Here is a 24,399-nt window from a genome sequence, read left to right as displayed (position 1 = left end):
ATTCATAGCATGAAACCCCAAATAAGCAGTTAAATCAATCATTAAAACCATTATAGGTTGCTTCTGTTGGATTCTTTAAGTGGAATAAAAAATCCTATAAAGACAACAGGTTTTGATAATTATATAGGGACTAAACCTCACCAGTTGATCCTAGAGTTTTTTATTTTTTTTTTTTTTTATTATTTCAGCATATTATGGGGTACATAAGTTTAGGTTACATACAGAGTTCTTTTTAATCTTCCCTTTAAAAAACAGAATGTTTCCATAGCACAGCACTTGGCCAAGTGGGGGAAGGATAGGGTTAAAAAATAAAAGTCTTAAACTTTGTTTTTTGGACGAAGAAAATACAAATCAGTGTTCTAAGGACCTATTTTAAAGTGTTTCCTGTGTGGGTATCATTTTGATGTGGTGACCGAGTTGTCCCTTATTTATTTAGCAAATGCATCTATGACATCATGTTTGCTAAAGGTCCACAATTGCATTCATTTGGGGAATAAATGTTTTGGTTTACGTTCCTCCTATCAAGTTGACACATTTTGAGGAGAAGGATTTTTATGTTTTGTCTTAATTTTATAACGAAGTATTTTAAAGAATATAAAAGAACGAAAGTGATAACTAATGTCACAGTGAACTAAAAAAACATAATGCTGAATATTCTTTGGAGCTGAAAGGCTTTCTCTTTGTCCCTAATTTTTTTCAAAAAATCTGTTACTTAAGCAACCGTACAGTTTCATTTTGTGAATACATGCTAGAAAAGCTTTTTCAAGCATTACTATGTTCTTTGGATTTTTTTCCTTTCCCTTTTATATATCATAAATATACGTATGATATGTACGCCTCTGAGAAACTGTTCAGCAATAGTCTAATTAATCCATTTTATAGTGTATGTCAGTCACAACATAGATTTAATAGTTGAGTATCTAATTAATTTCTCTTTTGCTTATATTATAATATGTCCCCTTGCACATGTAGAACTTTGACCTTGCTTGGAAATTTCAGTTTAATTTTTACTTTTATCCTAGAATCAGTAAAGGCTTTGGTGTGTTAAAATTTCTTACGTAACTGAAAAGATTGTTTCTACTCCTCTAGAAAGTTTAAATGTTAGCAAAAAGTTAAAAAAAATTGCTAACTTTTTTCCAGAGTTTTTAACTTCTGTTTGCCTTCACAAATACAGCAAATTATGAAGAAATACGTAAACTGATTTTTTCATTGAATTTTATCAGATACTAGTTTTACTGAAATATTCTAGATTCAGAACCTGACACGTAAAAAAAGAAACCCCCAAAACTTGCTTGTCCATAAAACTGAAACAAACATGTGTTGACTTTCCAAAGAGTTTTCATGTAAAATTAAAACCTTATAACTTAACTGGGTATAAAAAAAAGTGAAACCTATCAATTTCTTTTAAGAATTTTACCGTTGACAATACGCTTTTATTGGCCAACCTGATCTTTCACCTGAATCTCTCATTCTTACAATGTACCTGATTATTTTCATAGTAATGCCAAATGAAAATCATTGTCTAGTACAGATTTACATAATGAGAATAAACTAGCAACAACAATTGCTAATGTGCATTAAGTACTTATTTGGTGGCAGGAACTATTCTCTGTTCTTCACATTTGATAACCCTGTTAACTGTCACAGTTCTATGATGTAAGTATTATTCTGATCTTCCCCTTGCAAATGCAGAGTGAAACTAAGAGATTTTAACTTGCATGCACTTTGAAAGGATAGCGTTCAGCACAGTTTATTCAGCTTTACCCCAATATAAAGACTGGCTTTAGTATTTTTTCCAGTACCAGTTGTCATAGCAATACTCAGTAGTACACGTTCATATTTTTTCAATGAATTTCGATTAATTTCTTATATCAGGAAATCAGATTCAAACACACAGGCGCATGCGAACACACACACACACACACACACACACGCGCGTACATCTAGTATGTTTATGATTCCCTAGGAGTCAAAGAAACTGGCAAAAAAAGAGATCTAAAACCATTCACTCATCTAAACAGTCATGATACATTAAAGAATGGACATTATTAAAGACTATTTTAAGGAAAAGTTTTGCAAGCATAAAAAATTAAGGAAATTCAAGTCAGGACCAAACCATCCTCATATTGTGGTCAATAAAATTTTTAAAAATGTAATTCATACAAAAGACACATTTTCACAGTTAACCAAGAAAGTAACCGTATATTAACATTAAAGGGTAATCTTTTCTAAAAATTATTCCAAACCTTAATGTAATAATTGTTCTATGTCAATCAGTCTAGCATCATCTTGTTATTTTGAACATCATTCAATTTCATAATACTAGTTCATGGATGTGTAAAAATGTATTGTGTGGCCAAATACAATAACATTCTTTTTTCATCTTGCAAGGTAATTTTAAGTTTTATGCAACACAAAAGGAAAAACATATGCAAAACAGTCACTTTCAATAGATGTTTGTCTGAAAAAAATAAATAAATAAAGTGGCTTTAGAATTAAAAATCAAAGCCCACTGGTTGAACTGAGGCATATTTCCATCTGTTATTAATGTTTGAGTTACATAGGAAAGACGAGATTATTCATCAAGCCTCTCATGCAATGTTAGTAAATGGGATTTGGGTTAGTAATTGAATTGCTTAAACCCCCTGTCCATGTGAGCTCCCAGTTCACTCAGAATAAACATTTACAATGGCCTGAACTGAATTAAAACAGTTAATAAAATCAAGAGGGTCCTCTTTGGTGTTGTTAAGAAATGCATGTATGAAAATCTATTAACATAAAAGGCAGATCTCTGCCTCCCCATGATGGTTCAAGAATAAGCTTTTTCTTTTCTCCTTTTCAAGACATACAGGGTTATGTGAGGTGGTTTTTTGTTTTTTTTTTTAAATCATATAAAGAAATACGAATTTAATCCTGAAATATACATAAATACAAGATGGGATGTCTCTGGATACGGTTGCATAAATAATTCTGAGTACTGGAAAGTGTGATGAGAATTCAAGTGGCCATGGCGAAAATGCTCCCAAAGCTACTGGGGTCAGATGCTGAAGCAGGGCTTCCACCGCGGTTACCCGTACAGGGTTTCACTAATGGTCTGGTAATAAGGGCGGGGGAGGGGGTATGAGGGTTCTCGTAATACTTTACAGTGGTGTGAGCAGGACGGCCGCTGATTAATTACTGCCCTGTTCTCAACACACATTAGCTTACTGAGCGACCCTGTGTGTCTCCACAATGGCTGCATAGTTACAGAACACTGTCTTAGAGAACACTTTAAGATGACTTATGCAAGATCCTTGGATTCCAATATAAATTTGCAGGAAAACTCCTTGTCTTTCAGATGATGAACCAGAGATTGGAAACTACTCAAAAGATGGAAAAAATGTCTATTTATGAAACTTCTTGGGGGGATCGTATGGATATTTCACTCTTCAAGTTCATTTCAGACAGTACTAATATATCATATTGCTTTCAAAAGTATTAGCATAGTAATCACCTTAAGATTATTAGAATATATTAAGTTATTCCTATATTTTTGCTGGTTCTTTTCTAATTCCCTTACCCTCCCCTCTCTCCTATTTACATACAAAACAGAGTCTAAGGAAGGTGCTTCCCGTAGTTTCAAAATACACTGCAAAACTAAACGCTTCAGCTAATAGAAAAAAAAAAAAAAAAATCACTTTGCTTTGCTTTAAATGAGTATCTCAAAGTAGCTCACGTGCTTCTCTAGAAACAATTCTTCCTGCATGTCAGCTTAAGCTTCTCCATATGATTTTTCTCAAAGACTCCCTTTTAAAACCATCACTAGCATTTATTATCTTCTTGTTCTATAGACTGTTACTTTTGTTTCATCACAAATCTCTGCCTGTTTATTAGCAGCCCTGTCACTACTATCAGATGACATTTGTTTTACTTAATGTACGTAGTTTTAGGGGGAAAAAAATTACAGAACTGCTATTACTGCATTATATGAAAAAATTCCAGCGTGCATTTAGCTGACACTGCATCAGCTGCTATTTAAACTGGGCTTAGCTAATGGACTTTTAATGTCAGCAGGGTCATGTGCAGTTACTGGCTATTAGCAGAAATGGCTCCTTTCTATAAAAATCACTTTTCCTCAAGTGTGTTGTTTGAACATTCCTTTCCCTAATTTAGTGACTGTCGCTGAATGCAAAATAAACTCAAGGACTCTGGAGTCGCCTGTTATCTTTAAGACCCTCTTTTTAACCCTGCGATTCAGCATTAAACAGGCAACCTCACTCATTAGCATTTAGGCTGGTACTCACAGAACTTTGTGAGGCATGTTCATTTACTTTCCTATTTTTAGCAGTGTACTACGTATTTTGTGATGAAAACCCCATGTCCTCAATGAATGGTACATGTATGATAGAAAACATCCAAAACAGTTTTCCGAATCCTAGAATTTGCATACTTTAAAATTCCTAGTCAACAATGCCAAGTGATGTGTAACCATAGGACAATAATATATATTTACATATTCATGTATCATGTAAATATTTCTATATTAACCAGCATTTTAATATTGAATATAGCAAGAAAGCAGGTTATCACTATATCCTGAATAAATTCTGTATATCCTTTCATTAGTAACAACCTTTTCCCCCCTCTCAATTGTCTATTAAAAAAAAAAAAGAAGCTTTAAATAAACGTAAAGGATAAACCTGGAAATAAAGCCATAAAGCCACCAATATGGCATCTGAGGGAGTTCCAAGAAAATCAAACCTAACTCCATTTTGATTAAGAGGCTGAAACAAACCATCGCTGAATTCTGGTCAGGGCAGAACCCCACAAGTGACCTCTCCTTCGATCAGTCCACATAAGAGGTCACACCTCATGTAGGGTACTTGCCAGGGAAATGCCGTCTCTTCTAGACAGCATCCAGAGAGGGAGGCATGAATGTGAATGAAGGATTTTACCCCTGCATGCATGAAAGTCAACATTCTCCTTTGGTCAACAAATTACAGTCCACTGTGTAGGAAAACAACAGAAATCCTCCACCACGCCTTTGAAACAAGCCAGGGAGAGTGGAGATCTCCCACTCTTTGTCACTTGGAAGACAAGAGAAAACTTGTCTCTATCAGATAAGCCACTGCACTAATGAGGCAGAGGCATCTCTGTGTGCACTAGGGACACGACTTAGCAATTTGCCAAGAGCAAGGTGACATTTTGCAGAAAAGTACAATACAATACTTCATTCAGAAACCGGTGATTAAATCTGATTTCCTACTCAATGATTACCTTTATGAATTTGTATTATAAGTTAAAAGGTTTTTCATTTGTTGACAGGTTCCATTTGTTTTTGGAGGATATTGCCAAGTTTGTTTGAAAATTAACTCTTGCTTCTAAAATAAAAAAGGCTACACACACACACACACACACACACACACACACACAGAGAGAGAGAATTTGTGCAAGTATATATATGCGCACAGGGAATTATTGACTATATTTGTCTAAGTCCTTGTCATTCTTCATTTCATTAAGGTCTGCCTGAAAATACTCTCCTAGGAAATATTTCCATAGTTATCTAATTCAATAAAAAATGACATGTGTATCTTTCATGTGATCATTTCAAATAAATCCAATAAAATAACCTCCCCTCCCCACTGGGAAAACATACCTACTGTTAAAACTTTCCCTAGCCATCCCTGTACTTTTTTCCATCATCACAGTAAGTAAACTGTAAGTTTTTTTCACTGCGGTCCTTGCAAATTCTACACAGATTCATGTATATGTATATAAATACAAACAAAATAAATATATATTTCCATGAGTATATAAGGATTGAAAGATACTGACAATTTTAAAATGTACTGCAATTCTATTAAAATGAACTCCACCTCAGCAAAGTCTTTTATGGGGACAGTTGTTCCTAAGAACTTCCATGTAATTCCAAGAGGATGCTATTCAATTTTTTATGTGCATAAGAAAGTTAAGATATAACATTCATATTGTTATTAATGACAATGTTTAACAGAATAGCTCAGGAAGTAGCAATGCATTTTATAAAGACCATTAGAGGATACTGGTATACCACTGATTTAAGTCTAGATTTCTCAAACAAGCACAAATAGGTACACTAAAATCCAAACTCAACTTCTTAGAAGTTTACACCTTTTAAATACTTTCCAAATCCTTTTGCTATGTTAACTGAACTAAGTGCAAATCAAGATTCTTAGATAAAAGTTTTAAGTCAGAGGGCCTGTTGAATAGTACCTATGATAAAATACTGATCTTGGGTCTCTATTCCGGGTAGCACGAATAATAAATCATTTGAACATGCCTGTTTTTCTTCAGCTTCTGAGAGCAGTTCTTGAAATGGGCTTCTGTCTTCTGCCACGCTGCCTGCTCTGTGGGTGACGGCTGTGGTGGGCTGGGCAGGAAATGTCTTAGCCTAGTTCGATCCCTGAATTTGATCCCTAACATATTTTTCAGCTTACATTCTTTCATCGTCTTATGGAGAACCACAAGGAAAAAGGAAAGTAGCTAAAGAAAATAACAGGTAATCAATGTTTTATTTAAACATAATAATCAATGTTTTATTTAAAATGACTTCAAGATCGCTGCGTGTTTAAACTTGAACGCTTCTACTAGGTGGCTACAATATCTAGCACTCTTTACTCAATGAAAATACAACATGTAATTTTCCCTTTATTGAAAGCTAAATTCTAGTGTCACACAGACTTAATGCTCCAAGTGAAATGACCATTATTTATAATACTTTGTCTTTCCAATCATAAAGTTTTTGTCATGGTAGTAATGTGGTTATTTGTTTTGATTATTAATAATATAGGTCTCTGAAAATCCTGTAATCTATAATACAACAACAGCATTGTCACCATCATTTTCAGTTTCTGTAAAACTGAGAGAATACCATTTGTTAAAGAGTACTCTTTGATCTAGTTCTTCAAAGGGCTTTATACTTTATAGGCTCTCAAAATGCCAAAAAGATAGTGGCATGATGTAAAACACTGAATTTGTATACAAGTAACAAACTTGCAAATTCATAGAGAATAGAATCCTCCAAAATTCCTCCCTTTAACTTTAATCCTATGTAACAGTCCCCCTTTTATCTGCAATTCTACTTTCAGCAGTTTCAGTTACCCATAAGCAACCATAGCCCAAAAATATTAAATGGAAAATTCCAGAAATAAGTAATCCATAAGTTTTAAATCGTGTGTGGTTCTGAGTAGTATGATGACATCTCTCAGATGTGAATCATCCCTTTGTCCAGCACACCCATGTGGTATATGAGACCTGCCCAGTCACGTGGTACCCATCTCAGTTATCACATCATAAAAACATGGCGCACATAGGGTTCCACACTATCCATGGTTTCAGGCATCCATTGGCAATCTTGGAGTATCCCTTGTGGATAAAGAAGGACTACTGTATAGGAATTTTTTCTTTGCCTATAAGTGGATATTATTGCACTATACACTCTATAATATACACTCTAAAACTTTTATCGTCTAAGAGAACGTTTTTGTTTTTGTTTTTTTCTTAAGAGACAGGGTCTTTCTATATTGCTCAGGCTGGTCTCAAACTCCTGGCCAAAAGTGATCCTCACCTCAGCCTCTCTAGTTGCTGAGACTACAGGCACAAGCCATAGATAGCACTGGGCTCGTGAATTAATTTCAAATGACCACTTTTCTACGGGAATGGTATATTTTACTTCTATGCTACTTTTTATTTTATATAATTACACATACTCATTTCCCCAAGATTTCGAAAAAACATCCATTTCTCTTCATGGGCATATTTGCCCTTATAACTGGATTGCAAATGCATTTAAACATGCAAGCAATATGTTTTCATTGGAAAGGCATATTCATACATAAGGGTTTTCTTCTGAACAGAAGAAAACAGAAGACAATAAATAGTAGTTGAGTTCAGGCAGGCCATGATGAAATAATCAATTAAGACATTGACTAAAAGTGAAAAATGTTAGCATTCATCAATACACTTGTTAAATATGCTGAGAGAGTTTGTGTTGTTTAACACTCTTAGTTAGAAGGGGATATAACCCACGCTCATCTCCAGGAGGCATTTTTATAGCTCTCATAATTGCTGAGAAATGAAACCAGCTACACAATCCACATGACAAAATGATTAATGAAGGTAACCCCCCCCCATCCTCCCACAATTTTAAGACTTGGAAACTCTGGAGTTAAATTTGAGTCATCAATATCATCTGTTCACATGATTATTTTGAGCCCTGGCATTTAAAATAAGGACTCTAACAGGCATGTCCATATAATGAAGTTTCACCTGGCTCCCCGCTCCCTCTCACATTCCATGGCCCGGTTGGCAAGGAGATGAGTTTAGTTATTTAATTAAATGAGGGTATTCCCCAAACATGGGGCTTTTCAGATGTTACACCTTGCTTTTGCCACACAAAGCACTTTTGAATCACTGGCTCACTGCTAATAAAAGGTATAACTGATGTAAGGACAAATATCTGCATATTTGGCACTTTCAAAGCTACAGCTCACTTTTTAAATTATAACTCCAAGTTAATTAATATCACAGCAATTTTAACACTAATCAACTTCGTGCAGAAGGCTAGATATATTTTCAGTACCTACAAAATCTGGAAAACATTCTTCTGTATATTTCAGAACCTCATTATATAGTCCCTGGGAGCAACATTTGTCAGAGCAGCAATGTTCAAGATCAAAAACCACACTACAACTTCAACTCAAACTTTTTTTTAATTCTGAAATTGTAGGTAACTCAGTACCTTCTAGTACACTGTCTATAAAGAGCTCAAATATCTGCAACATGATGTATGTTTTAGGTTTTCATGACAAGGCAGAAATTCTTCTGATAGCTCCAAACAGGTAGAGAGGATAAAAAAGTTTTCTATTCCTGATCTTGTTAGGTCATACAAGTATTACCATAAAATGTTTTTATTAAAATCCTCATAAACTTGGAGATAAATATTTACAGTAAGAGAAACTATGAATTATCCAATTATCGAACTTTTTAAGAACTACAAAAAAAGGAAACACTATCGTTTTAATATTGCTCAAGGCAAACTTACTCTACGTCAAAGAAGCAGCATAAAAAACCGCACTGAGTTTTCTGAGTTAAACATCTAACTGACACTGGAGTAGTACCCAAAGGTCTCGGATTCATACAGCCCTCCTCCACCAATACACAAGCAATAACAAATCCAAAGAAGAAATGAAATCCAAAAGGAGTCAATACATAGGTTTAAGAAGTGAAGATGAAAAAAGAGATTTGGGGCTAAGCACAGAACCAGGCTATCAATAATGAAAAGCATAATCAGGTTGTAGGAGAAACAGCTGCCCTAACTCTAAGTACCATAAAAAGCCTTGCAAATCTCTAGTTTTATCTAAAAAGATTGACAGGAAACAACATTTGCACCAAACATGCAAAGAAACAGCAATAATTGTTAAACAATTAGAATTAAATGTAAAAATTTCCAAATTTATCTTGATTTTTTATGCTGTTCTAAATTATGATAACAAAACTTTCTGTTGCAAATGTAATTTGAATAAATGAAAGTCCTGGTGAATTTGCTTTCATGTCAATCTATTTTTCTATGCTTCTTTTGTTTTAACGTGTATTCGGTTATGTTCTTTGACTTTATACTGTCTATTTTCTTTTAAAGAAAAACTATTGACATTCACATAAAGGGCTGATTTTTCCCCAAACTCTTATCAGAAAGCCTGGATTTTTCCCTAGTAATGTTTATGAATTTACAAAAAGTTATCTTTCAGTATTCCTTGTAAAAGATGGAAATTCAAGGGCAGAGTTTGTTGCCAGGACTTAACTGACAGTGACTTAACATAGCATTTTTAGAACTATTAATAGTATTAGGTTCAATTTTCCCAGAGAGAACAGCAAAGAAGAAAAAATGCTCTAAAGGGAGTGAGATTTGCACAGGCTGTTCAGAGAATCCTGCCCTGTCCAGGAGTTTGCAGTGATCCACTTTGGAGCAACTCTCCAGAAAGTTCCATTTCTTGCTTTTGGGGAAGCGGCGTCTGCAGCTATCCTCACCCTGAGTTCAGAAATTCTTGACCTTTAATTTCTTTAACGTTTAGGTTTCTTTGCCGGTGGTTTACAGAATAGGAAGCCGAGGAATATTTACTCTCTAACAAGGTAAACCCTGCTCTGAAGTCTTTACATGTATTACTCACTCAATCCTAAATATGTATTACACGTGAGAAAACTGAGACACAAGGAGGTTAAATAACTTACACATGGTCACATAGCTAAGAGGTGTTACTAACAGAAGCAGGATTTTGAGGCTTTGGTACCACTGTGCTAACAGACAGCATGAGTATTCAAGACTAACAGGCCTTAGAGCTTGCGCTTCTCAAAAGCCAGATGAAACATACATTGGATCTAAGTAAAATGCTGTTGTAATGCACACTGAGCTGCAAAACTATACCATTTCCAGCCAAATCACTGCCCTGAAATTCCTCTCTGTAAAAATTTCGGAAGCTCCCCCCACCCCACCACTCAGTAGCCTGACCCACGTTTACTATCTTTGGATACTTGAATCCCAGAAGTACTCTATTTATGCCCACTATTGCATTTCAGAAAGTGAATTATAATTACATGCTTGTAAGTCTGTCTTGCTTGAGGGCTGAAACTGTCTCTTTGCACTATAACAGCACACAGTATGGGACATACTACGAGTGTACAATAATTGCTTAAGAACTTTACCTCTAACATCATCCTCCATCCAGATGAGCTAATACGTTTCTCATCTGTGGAAAAAAACGTGAACAGGTTTGCACTGAACTGCCACGATTACAAAAATCACACTAAGAAAGATGTAGGTGCAAACTGCAAGGCAAGAGCACTGGCTCAATCTTAGCCCTCACCATCTCTCCCCCGTTATCTTCCTGAAGTGGTTGCAGCCTGTAATTTTAATGTTTCTTCTGAGAGTGACTCCCTCTGCTGCTCCAGCGAAGCCATGACCTAAATCAGGAAAGTGCTAAACCCAGTTAAGGCCTAATGGAGCACACTCTTGCTCTGTTTGCACTAATTGAAGAACCTAGCCTACATCAGAGAACAGTTACCTTTAGATCTTAACAATAATTCTAAATAAGCTTAGAGGGTTTGCCTAGTAGACCCCATGCCTTGTTCATGTCCTTAGGGGGTTTGCTTAAAATAGATCCGTATGAATTCTGATTAGGACAACCATCTCCAAAACTACAATAGGAGACGTGCAAGGTCCCTGTCTTGTTTAACTCTTTATTCTCAGTGTCCAGAATACAAGAGGTCAGGGAGTTAGTAAATGTCTGCTATAATCTAATGAGTCCTCATGCTTTGCAAGTGCTTGAAAAGTTTAGTCTCCCAAGCCTTTTAATTAAGCATTCCTGACAGCTAGACTATGATTTTTCTCAACAAAAGTAAACTTGTTTACTTTTTCTTATTGGAAATTCTCAGTGTGAATTCATAAATTTTCTCTACTCCTTAAATGGAAAAATGTAGGGTAGAATGGTAATGAAATTTCAGTTATCTACAATGCCAACTGTCTCTTTGTACCACCAATATGCATAAACATATGAAAGTAATTTTTACTCTTTTGCAGGAAGATGTATGTTATTTGGTTTTACTACAAATTAAGAGAATAGAGAATTATCTCAATCTGATTAGAGTGCAGTAATTTTCTGTTCCCAGTTTGGTGGTATTAACACTCATAACACTAGTTGGTGCTAGATAAGCAGAGTTTTCAATGCTGTGTAGCTAAGATAAAATGCATTTATAAAACAGTAGGGCACTAATTCAGAAGCACACTGAAAACTCTCTCACACACACACACACACACACACACACGCTGCCTTTTCCTATTAAAATCTTTCATTCTTTCATTCGGGGAAGTCACAAACACCGCAAATTCCCTGGAGCTAGGAGTTCCCAGCAATCCTGAATGAAACAATTAGGGAATGGCCAGATAGGAGAAAGTTGTTGCTTCAAGCCTAGAGAATTTCCCAAGGACTTATTTAAAATAACTGTTGTCTTTAAACCACAGTTACAAAACTCAGTACACTCACAAACAACACTCATTTTTTAAATATTAAATATCTGTTGTTTCTTTGGCTATCTCTAAAGAGATATATATTTTTAAAAACTTATTTTTCCAGCAACTCTCCAACAACAGAAGGAAAACTCATCCACATTGTGAAGTGCTTAAATTAACATCCCCATGTTAATTGCATCTGCACTTCCATTCATAAAAATCCTTCATTGCAATCTTTAAAGTCATCAGCACAGGAAATCATACTTTGAGGGTATGGGTTGGTTGTTCTAGTCCCAAGAAAGGAGTAAGGAGAAAATTTGGAAGGAAAAGGTGGTCCCTCAGACCATTATAAAATGTGTGGTTCTGAGGGGAAAGTGTTAATAGTGGTTCAATAGTAAACAGGCTGGGATAACGGATTAGAGTGATGGCGACAGTGGTTGATAGTAGCCGATACTAGACTTTGGTGCTTTATCCTTCCTTTGATACCTAACAGACAACACAGGAAGGGCTGGTATTCTGGAACATGGAGGATAAGATAAAAGTGGTAGAACAGTGCCTTGCACAGTCCGCAAGATACAAACAAAAATTTTTATTAACCAGGAAGTCGAGGAACTAAACTAGATAGAGAAGAACTGTACTGATATGCACACACCCAACAGAATACATTTTATTTTTCTGCTTATCTTGAGAATCAAATCCTCAATCTTTGACTTGCTTGGTCTATAAGAAGAAAAAGTGCAAGAGGCAAATGCTCAGTGTCTCTAACCTGAGCGTCTTTGCTTTTTAATCGCTTCTCCCTGCTTCCAATGTTAATCCATTTACAATCTCCTGTTTGATTATCTTTATTGATCCTTTTTCTACCCAGTCTTTTTAATTTGGCTGGAGTAAGCTCTCAGCAGGGATCCTATCTTCTGTTTGGCATCTTTGGGGACTTTAACTTGTCCTGTTCCCGAACAGTTCTCTCACCGTGCGGGGGTCCCCGCTTCCTCCCCTCCCGTCCCCCACCCCTTTGGCTCAGTCTTTTGTGCGCCCAGTAACAGCAGGCGAATTCCACAGAGAGGCATGCGGTTGATTCCGCGACTATTCATCAGGTTGCTCACTTGAGCTTCCAAATACCCCCCACTAAGCATCCCAGGCTGCCGCCCTGAGAACTTCTTGCCAATTTCAGGAAATCGACAAGCTATGATTCTCAACGGAGATTCCTTTGCAAAATGGGCCGACAGATGAGCTCTGGAGCTGTGCGTAAGAAAACCAGAGCAGAACCTCGGGGACGGAGGCATCTGGCGAGAAGGGAAGGGAGGATTTATGAGCGTGGCCACTTAGCAGGGCAGCAGGAAAATTTACTCCCTGAAGTAGCTATCGCTAATTCACAAAGCCTTGCTAATCACTTACCTCCCCCCACCCAGACCACACTCACTTTCGCTCTGCAGTCCCCTCCATCTCGATCGCCCCCCGCCCCCAGCGCCTCTCCGGGATCAGGGGGAAAACAGTCAGGAAACGTCACAGTGTCTGCACCTCACCCCGGGGAGCTGGGGCTACCGCCGCGCCTCCCCCTGCTCTCCAAATTTGGAAAGACCTAAAACCGAGATGGGGGGGGCGGGGGAGAATCCTCGAATTGCCTCCGAATGCTGCACAAGCTTCCTTCACCCCCACCCCTTCCAGGGAAACCTAAGCCTCTCCTGAGCCAGATATCACCACCGAACCGGGCGCAAAGACCCAGGTGGGCGCCGGGCTGGGACAGAGAATGGGGGCCCAGGTGACCCGAGAGAGCTCCCGGAGGGGCAGCCTCGGTTCCTCCTCTCCTCCTCTCGGCTTCCCGGGCTCGGAAAGCTGGGAGCTGCCGCTGCCACTTTAAACTCCGGGCACAAGAAGGGAGGTGGGCGATCAGCTCCGGAGCCTCCTCCCCACCCCACTCCTAACTCCTGGCCACTCTTCTCCCAACCTGGCCCTGCCCAGGGCCCCGGTCACTTATTGTAAAGCTCACACGCGTTCGATTAAAATGTCAGAGTTATAAACTCCCCGGGGAGTTTCGGATTTGGTTGGAACCATCAGCCTGTTCCCCCAGAGCTCTGGGGTTTTCGGTCCTCCGTCGCCCGGGGGGCGGCAGAAACGAAGGGGGTACGGGTGCAGAGGCGTGCACGCCGGGGGGGGGGCTGCCTCGGGGTGGGTGCTCGGGTCCGGGCGGGTGGGCTGTGGATCTGCCCAGCACCCAGAGTAGCACTCGCGGGGCACCGGCGCTTAGGGGTTCTAGGCGGCAATGGACGCATTTCCTTAGCTGAGCGCCCTTTGGCGTCTGCTGAGCCCAGAGACTCCATGAAGGTCCCGCAGCCCCAGCCGTGGCACAGCGCGGGGAGCCTGCGCGCATCAGGCTGCATCTATGGCGACCCACGCAGCCACCCGCACCGACAGTCCCTCTAAACCTCGGTACGTGCAATGTGCAAGGACGCGCGCGTGCGGAGCTGAAAGTGCAAAAGACACCCCGGGCTCTCACAGGCACAGAGACGGAGGGCATGCGTGTCCCCACCCTGGTTCGTCACTGGTCCATCCGTGCCCACCTCGGAAGAGGAGAGTCAAAATTAAAATAACCATCAGCAAAGCTTCTCGACTAGTTGGGAAAGTGACACTGAAAGTGGTTTCCAGTGGAGAGCAACGACGCAGACCGAGGAAGTCAGGAGAACCGGGGAGGAAGAGAGGAAGGAGGGAAGGAAGAAGCGAAGGGAGGTGGCCGCGGAGCCCGGCGGACCCCTTACCTTGGGCGGCGGAGCCAGTGCCGCTGGCGCTGAGGAGGGCGAGGGCAGGGAGCACGAGCATTTGCAGCGTGTATCCCAGTCCCAGTCCGCAGCGGGCCGCTGTCGCCCGCAGACCTTTCCTCATCGTCGCCAGAGGTGTGCCGGGGGGAACGGAGAGACGCGCGAACAGCGCAGGGCCCCACCGGGCAGCCGCTGAATCCGTGCCCCGAGCAGCAGTCCGAGGAAACGACGACAACCGAGCGCCACACTCCACTTTCTCCAAGGGCAGGGACTGAAAGGGGGTGGAGAGGAGCCGCCAAGGAGGAGTTTGAAGGTCCCTCTTTCCCAGTGTCTTCTAACTGACGTCTCCCGCTCGCGACTGCGCTGCCCCCGCTTGGGAAGTCCAGGGAGGCGCAAGGCGGCCACCTCGGTCGCTCGCCCGGCAGCAGGAGCAGCCGCAGCTCCGCCGCGCGCCGAGTCCGGACTGCTCTCCGGGTCCCCTCGCCCGTGCGGAACACACACAGGCGCCGGGGGTGGGGGTGGGGGGAGAGAAGTGGGAGGAGGGGACGGAGGGGGGACGCTTGCTCTGCGAGGCGCTCGGGGTTGCAGGCTCAGTGTGCTCGCGCCGGCAGCGAGACGTCCTGGCTGCTGCTGCTGCTGCTGGGTGGCCAAGGAGGGTCACCTCCTGGACCAGGGCGTCCGGGTGCGCAGAGACGCTCGCCAAGGAGGCGTGGAGGGCGCAGCCCAACTCCGCTGGGGGGCAACTGGCGGCGGGAGCGCGCCCGCCCGCCTTATGTAAGCAACGATCGGCGGGCGCTGCGAGCCCGGGGCGGAGGGTGGACGCCGGCTGCTGGTTAACCCGCTGCAGCTGTGGCGAGAGCGACCTCCGGGAAGAGGCGGCTGCCGCGGGTGGGCGCGCGCCTGCCCCCCGCCGTGCGCCAGCACGGGGACTCCGGGAGCGCAACGGGCGAGCCCTGGGCCACTTGGCGGTGTCTGGTGGAGCTCAGCCGGCCGCCTGGCGACAGCTTCCTCACCACGCCGGCCACGCCTGGAGCCGATTCCCTGGGATTGCACTCACTCTCCGACTTCAGCTCTTGCGGTTGATTAAGCTGGGTGTGGACTCGAACCGAAGTCCTGCTTGGTGGAGCAGCAGCCTCGCAGCTCTTGCCCGCTGCTATCTTGGGCTTGTCAGCGCCAGTCAGACTCCCTTCCGCTCTGGGTGCCTGTGACCTCTTTGCAGTGGAACAGAAACTAAAAACTCATTCTTCAATAGTGCTTTCTTTGCGTGTGTCTTAGTGGCTGGCAAGGGTGGTTGAAGGCGATACCGGGAGAAACACTCCCAGAAAAAAAAAAAAAATGCACAGCAAAATTTGTAGATACTCACGGTGGAACCTATGACATGTTTTCCAAATTTCTAACGGGGTGTATAAGAACTCAAACTGCTATCCATTTGGTTAGCTTTCTGCAGGAAAAATTTGTCTAGGTGGCTAGGTTGTGGCTCGTTTTGGTAACGTTGCAGGAGGAATGCAAAATTGGGTGGGTAGAATTAGGAAAAGACTAGACGAAAGGAAAGTGAATGGATTCAAAGGTCAAACACATGGACACAGCCAACATTTTAGAAAATGGAAAACGACTTCCCAAAATTAGTATGTACCTAAATTAAAAAAATATATCAGAGAAATTTTAAGCTCTTGGAGCCAGGGGCGCCACGTGTAAACACCTGCCCTCCCGCCCGAGCGCGCACACGTGCGGGAGACTTGTTACCCTGGGTAGGTCAGGTGACCTTTGCATGCCTCAGTTGCGTCACCTGTGAAATATTTTATTAGGTAGTTGCAAAGTTTTTTTTTTTTTTTTTAAGTTCTAACATTCCATGATTCTGCCTGCCCAGCTCCACCTAAACCTCTAGCTGGTAAGACCTGTCTTGGATGATGTATCTGATAAATCTGCAAAGGTCATACTTGCCAAAGACATTGACAAAACTGGCCACTTCCTATTTTCTATGGAGTCTCTGCCTGCGACGCTAAACTGTCTACCGTCTTCAGCTTCGCCAGACCAAGACATTCTGATGTTTTGATAAGAGAGTAGGTGCTGGAACGAGACGAGACGGTCTGCGTTAAGTTCTTAGCATTGCTTATTACTATCAGCTGATAGCGAACAATAAGGCTAGGTGCCTACGTTTCTAACTTGGAAGATGGATCCAATTGCAGGAACGATTGTACAGGGTTTTGTTGGGATTAAAATGAGTTAAACTTGTGCAAAATGCCTGATGCAGAGAATTGTTAACTGCTGTTCTTACCGTTGCTGGAAGATTCCCTCCTGCTGTCTAGACCAGTGCTGTTCAATATAACTTTCTGCAATGAGAAACACATTCCTATCTGTACTCTCCAAAATGGTAATTATTAAATACATGTGGCCATTGAGCACTTGAAATATGGCCAGTGCTAACTGGGAATTTCTGTTTTTATTTAATTAATTTTAATTTTAGTAGCCACATGCAGACAGTGGCCACTAATAACCTGTTGATTATTTTGAGAATGACGTCACCAAAAAGGATTATGATTATATTACGTAATCTTATTTACACTTTTTCCAAGAACAACAGTTTAAATAGCAAGAAAGTTCCACACATACATCTTATTAACAATATCCGAAAGTTATTCATTTATTCATTTACAGTTTTATTGCCTTTCCTTCCTAATTAGAATCTAACTCTTTTAAGATTTTGCCTTAGAACCTAAAGTTCTGACACAGAGCCTGATACATAGTTGCTACTTAGTCAATATTGGTTGATTGATTGCCCAAAAAGCTCAAAAAGAGAAGAATCCTCAAAGTTCAGGACAATTAAAGAAGGTTGAAACTGTCAACGTACTTCTGTTTGTGGCATTGAGGTGCTCAATGACAGACACCAGATGAAATTAGTTCCTTAAAAGGAAGAGTAAGAGATAAGAAAGGGAAATGAAGTTCAATACTGAAATTCAGCCTGATGACGGCAGGAGAATGATTTGAGAAATCCTATGCAGAGGTGAGATGGAAGAGAGGGAGTTGAGTGCTTAGCACTGAAGCAAGGACCCGGAAAGCGCCAACAAGTGGATCAGCTTTACCAAGCGGGCAGTTTTCTTACTATCTTCTGTTGAAGGTGGAACTTGCCTTATGTATCAATATCTTGCCTAGTTTTGTTGACTGTCACATTTTTTCTTCATGAAAGAGATAATGCATTGTTTTATAGGTTTCTTAGCATATTTGTCTTGTCAATGTCACAGATCTGGGTTCCTGTGTCACTGCTTAGAGAGGCCTTTTTTGACCAACTTACCTAAAAATAGCAACAACTCATCATCCTCAATTGCATTCACCTGCTTTGATTTTCATATAGCACTTATATATACATACATATATGTACATATTTATATATGCATATTTGTATGTATATGTATGTATACTCTCCAGTAGAATCTATACTTCTCAAGGGGAGATATTTTTTTTCTAGTACATTTAGTACTCTATATCCAGAACCTAGACTACTACCTGGCATATAATAGGTGATCAATAAACACTTACTGAATATTGAATCAATTGAATGTCAGCCAATGGATTTTAAAACTGAGCTAAGTACTTGGTTAAACCTTCTTCCTCTCCTCTCCACCTTCCCAGAAACATTTTCCAATTATGAGTAGGCTTTTCTAGTTGTTGAGTAAAATCAAGCTTGTGCAAATCTGCACCCAAAATGTATCGGAGTATGACTTTTTAGGGTCGGAATACTGCAGGTGTTTAAGGGACAGACATGAGGTTTCATCTCGTTTTGAAAAATGGAAAGCTTCGTTTAAATCCATATACAAGGGCTTTCTTGCTCTTGGCTGCAGTAAGTAGAGAATTAACTGTGGGATAATAAATCCCAGTGACAGGTGCTAATGGGAATTAAGCATGCAAATCCCTTGCATATCCCTCCAGAAATCTACACCAAGAAAAGTATGCTATTTAGCGTGTAGGTTGCTTAGTAATAATATCCTTTACTCTGAACCAGTATGGAAAAAGTTTCCAATCTGAGGCTTAAATTAAAAACAACTGATCATATATTTTAATTATCTTATAGCAGTGTTTTATTTCATTTTCTCTTTCTCCTTATATGTTTGCTTCTTTGCTTTTTTTGTATTCTTATATATTTTTTAAAAATAAATCTTCATACCAGGGATATTATTAACTGGATTAATTGACAATGTAAAAGAAGGAGTTTAGTGAAAAAATACGAGAGAGACGAGGAAAACTCCTCCTACCTGGGCGTTGATGGTCGATGTCTCTCAGTAATGTTACTGAGACGTCAACTAAGGAGAGCCAGATGGTCCCGATTCAGTTGATTCAATCCCCCTTCTCTGCCTCTAGCCCAGAGAAAGAGATTTGGTCTGTCCTAAATTTAAACACTGCGGCTTCATGCTTTTTATTAATTGTGTTAGACAAAACCCATTTGGTTGCAAGTGAAAGAAACTCAACTCAAACCACCTTCAGCAAAAAGATAATCTATTCCTGCACATAATCCAAAAGCCATGGATAAGAAAAAAATCGATATTAATACATTGTAGCTGTGAGTGATCAGTAAATGTGATCCATTATCTAAGCTGTTTACATGTGATCTCATTTAATAATCACAATTCAATTCAATTACCATGATTATCCCCATTTCATAAGTGAGGAGACAGAGTGGTTAAGTAATGATGCCCAAGGTCACACATGGCAAGTATTTGTTAGTGTCAGTCTGATTTCAAGGAATCATGTTCTAGATCCAAGAATTTAAATACCACTCGTAGGACTTGGGTTCTGTTTTTTTCTGTTTTTGCTTCATTCACAAACTTGTGACCTCCCTTCTAGGATTCCTGGCAGCTCCGGGTTTACACTTCTGTGTCATTATCACTCTCAAGACAAAGAGCACCGTCATTCCCAACTGGCCAAAAAATCCCAGAATTATGTCCCTGGCCTATCTTGCACCACATACTCCCAACTAAGGCAATCACCATGGCCAGATGGTTGGAATATACTGAGTGACAAGGCCTGAGTTGTGTGCCAATTTTTGGCAACTGGAAACTTAGATTGAGAGTGGGAATAAGGGGTTCCCCAAAAGGAAAATCAGTACACTGGGAAAGAAGATTAATACAAAAATTAGATGCCAAGAGAATAGATGTAGAGCAGACAAAACACCATATCCCACTCTGTGGTTTATGGGGCAGAAAGAGTTCTTCTCCAGGGTTTTATACCATAACATATCACTGTAGCAAAAAAAGAACACTGGTTAAGAAGGGCTTAACCAATGGGGCTTAACCAGCCCCTTGTAGATTGCTTTTTCCATCAACTGACTGGCAGAATTGAGAGCAATTCAATTCAATTCGGAAAACTTTCACTTAACCCCTGTTGTATTGGGGTTCTAGAATCTCTGGGAAAAAATATGCAGGAGTAATAGCTCTTCTGCACCTAGGGCTTACAATCCAACAAACAATATAGATGAATAAACAAAGGGATTCTAACTATAGACAGAAACGTTGTGAAAATATAAGGATATGAGAAAATTTTAATCAAAGGAGACTGGGAAGATCACCTAGAAATAAGGCAAGCGTTTGTGTATGGCGACACTATGCTTCACACGATGAGTGTGTTTATCTCTAGCAATGAGGCATCTGGGAGTAGATAGTCCAGGGCACTGTAGAAGCTTAGTGATGCTCTTTGCATGGCTTGGCTCCAAGTTCCATAATCTATGGTTTTCATTCTCACAGTTGCTTGATGCCTTTTCTACCTCAAGCCATTACTTTCCACTTTCCAGGCAGGAAGAAGAAGGGACAGACCTAAGGGAATGCAGCCAGCTTAGATACCTTCCAAACAACTTTTCTGGAAGCCCTCGTTCAGCCCAAGCAGTTTCCATTTTCTTGATGGTCTGTCAAATGGCTCTGTTAGACCAAGCGGAAGTGGTGGATAAGGAGGCGGGTTCTGTGAATGCTGGGTGGATCATCTGTGTTGGACACAGCTCTATTGGAGAGGAGGGCCAAGGGGAAGGCACAGAAAGAAAGATGTTACTCCAAAAGCCATAATTGCATCCAAAACAAAAATGTTACGTCTGTTAAAGAAAAATGGATGTTAGTCATTTTTTCTAGGCAAATGATCATTTATGATTTGAAATGAAATGTTGAATTCCACTCTGTGAAAAAAAAAAAAGATATCAAGACAGGAAATTACAGGGTGTATTTGGAGAATTGTACCTAGTTAGAAAGTAGTTCTATCATTGGCTGAGTAAAAGGGAGGAAAGGAAGGGATGTGTTTTGTTTTACTTTTTTAAAAATTAGTGACAGGATCTCACTATGTTGCCCAGGCTACAGTGCAGTGGCTATTCACAGGTGTGATCCTAGGGCAATACAGACAGCCTTGACCTCCTGGCCTCAAGTGATACTCCTGCCCCAGCCTCCAGGGTAGGGAAGGGGTATGATTTCTATCACACTGGGAGTAGAAGGGTAGAAAGGACCCCATTATTCAGTCCAAATGAGTGTATTTACTGAACTTTTGGGAAGTGTATAGCATTGAGGCAGAGTTTCATGGAGCTGATAGCTGGATTGTAGAAAAAATATTTACAAAAAAGAAACAGAGCAAAAAAAAAAAGGAAAAGACAAGAAAGACTGGGAGGGGAAAAAGGAAAGAGGGAATAAAGGAAGAAGGCATGCAAGAAAAAAAGGAAAAGATGAAAAATAATAAAAAGAAGAAATAATGGAAGAGATAAATAAAATCCATTGTGAATTGTGCATTTGTGTAGCCTGTTGTAATTGCTATAAGAGGGAGAAAACAATGAAAAGTACAATAAAAGCTATGAGGAAAATAATAAGGTATATAATTTAGATGAGATTGATATTATAATTATTGCTTACTAGAGCCTTTTCTAATACCTCATTTTATTTTAAATTTATCTGTCAAATTAGACCATGGTTGTTTTTCTCATTTTATAGACTGAAGAAAATAAGAAACTTTATGGAATGGTGGAAGACCCTGGATCAGGAAATATGGATTTAAGCCTCCATTTATCTAGCTTGTTTGCTCAGAAATCACTGTACGTTCTTTACACTTTCATCTCTTTGTTATAAGAAATGGTGACAACATGAACACATCAACTTGCCATGAAGATGAAATGCGTGTGACCTTTGTAATGTGTCTATACTTAAGACATCATTATGATAAGAGGTGTTCTATATTGCCCATTGTACATAATTTACATAATACTCTGAAGAATGGTGTTAGTGATTGTGGCTTTCTAAGCATGAAAGATATCACCCTAGTGTAACCTTTGGAGCTATTCTCAGTCTCTCTGTTCTTTACTCGCTCACCTGTTCAATGACTAAGTCCATCCCATATTTCTACTTAATAATGGGATAGATCCCATTATTGCCAGCCCTACAGCCTCGCAATATATTTGCTTGTTCCTAGTGGTGACATAATTACTTCCCTCGTCTCTGATTTGCCCTCACAGTCTACTACTTGTTATTAGCATCCCCCAGGATGACCTTCTAAAGTGCAAACCTGTCATTTCCCTATCCTAAAACCCCATTCAATGATTCCTCCCTCTCTCAGAGCTGCTTTCCCAAACACCAACACAGGGAACTCCTGTCTTTAGAAAAGGAGTTCTAGAGGTAACAGAGGATACTAGATCGCATTATTCATGTTTCTTTACTCCCTTCCTGTTAATAGAATCACCCAACTATGTCCTTTGCCCTTTGTCTTTGCTGTCCCCCGATTGCACTGGGGCTGGGATGATGGTAGCTTAGTCACAGGACTTGTTTTTGCCAATGACTGTGGGCAGTTGCTGCAGGAAGCTAGTTGCTCCCATTAAACACCTCTACTTGTTTTCAGGTGCTCTCAGCGTTAGTCATTAGAACATTTCCAGGTAGCCCCCAATCCAAGGTGGATGAGAGACACATACAGAGACGTGCGGCCTGGAGTTTGGAGCCTGGTGCCTGCTGTCTGGAGCCCAGACCCTCAATGGCATCAGAGCCACTGACCAATAAGCAAGAAAAAAAAAAAAATACTTGTGTTCAGCTACTGAGTGCTGGGTGATTTTTTTCTTGTAGCCTTGTTGCAGCAAGAGGTATGTGATATGCTCAGTAGGAGAAATCATGTCATCGGATGAAGTTCAAGATAAATCAGATGATAATCTCCCCGTGGAGTGCTAATCAGCTAGTAGAAAATAAGACAGACTACAGAGCTAAATGGGGTGGCTCTGGGAAGTACAGTGAGAGAGGCATGGAGACGTCACTATGGGAGGTGAGAGGAGAGGGTACTTACTTTACTAAAGTTGGAGGATCAGTGGAATCTTAAACGACAGCACATTAGACCAGGACCTTCAAGGATAAAGAGAATTTGTTTTTGCTGAGTTGGCTACGAGGGCATTCAGGGCTGAAGAAACAAGCAGGACACAAATGGCAAATACTGAGTTACTAAGTTTGCAGCCCAGGAACAATGATACTTAATCCTATTACTCATTATCCTTTAAAAAAATCATAGCAGTTAACATTTTTGAATATTCACTTGTCAAACACCTTGTTTTCTAGATAGATATTCATTTAACACACATAATCCTGTATATGTAATGATATCATTATAATTCTCATTATAACCATGAGAAAATTGAGGCTTAGAGGGGTTAAATAACTTGCCTGTACTAAATGAGTGTCAGCCGGGGAGCTGAACTTGAATTTATCTGGATCAATGCAAATGCCACAAGGTAAATTTGGAAAGGAATATAGGGCTAATTTGTGAAAGGTGTTTTATGGATTGCTAGGGTGTTGGCTCGACATTATGCATAAACTAGAATGTGACCAAAGATCTTTGGGCAATGAAGATAATATCATGACAATGTCTTGCACCAATGCAAGATGGATAAAAGTGGGGAGGAAAATCATGCAATGTCCATTTATGAGCCTGTCCCAATAATCAAGATGAGAACCAGTGAGACCCTGAATGCAAGTAGTAGCAAGTAGAAAATGAATGAAGGGGGGATGTATTCAAGATGCCCAATTGGGATGGTGTTTACTGCTTCCAGAACACAGGATGAAAAATTTGTAGCATTAAATATTCATGATATAATTAAGAATAAACTATGTAACCCTGAAAAGCTACTTGCAACAGTAAACTACCCTCAACTTAATTAAAGGCATTAAAGAATTAAAAATAAGATTTACAGTGTGAGGGGGACACATTAATTTCTTAGGACTACTAGTGTTCATTGAGACTTGAAATGGTTTGTTCCAGCAATATTGTAATGACTCACCAACATTTTGGATATATAGCCCTATTATTTGCTTTTCACACTCCCTAAAAATATACCTAGCACCAAGAAGGTAATCAATAAATATTTTTAAACAAACAAATAATTTATAAGAACACTTTGCAATATATAACCTAAATCACTTGTTATATGTTAGGAATCTCTCACTTTCAATTTTTTTCCTAAATTTATTTATAAGTTTATTGTCACAAATGTGTTGTGCTTTATCTTGCAGAACCATGCCATAAATTATGGTCTGGAATTCAGCCCACGCAATCCTGTTAATCATGTGTCATTATATGGAAAACAATGCTATTACAGCATATATAATCCAATCGAAACATAACTGACAATTAAATCAAACAAAA

The 24,399-nt window shown here is 40.0% G+C and overlaps 1 protein-coding gene across 1 annotated transcript in view; it reads right to left on the bottom strand.

Annotated features, from left to right (window-relative positions):
- UNC5C (unc-5 netrin receptor C) overlaps positions 1-14,896 on the bottom strand; it is a 345,841-nt gene extending 330,945 nt beyond the window's left edge. Inside the window, exon 1 of the mRNA XM_069485492.1 lies at positions 14,773-14,896. Coding sequence (XP_069341593.1) covers positions 14,773-14,896 — 124 coding nt within the window. The remainder of the gene's footprint in view (positions 1-14,772) is intronic.
- Positions 14,897-24,399: the final 9,503 nt, after the last annotated feature.

Source organism: Eulemur rufifrons, chromosome 13 (assembly GCF_041146395.1).
Source record: "Eulemur rufifrons isolate Redbay chromosome 13, OSU_ERuf_1, whole genome shotgun sequence".
NCBI classification, from domain to species: domain Eukaryota; kingdom Metazoa; phylum Chordata; class Mammalia; order Primates; family Lemuridae; genus Eulemur; species Eulemur rufifrons.
This window is presented reverse-complemented; position numbering and strand designations above follow the sequence as displayed.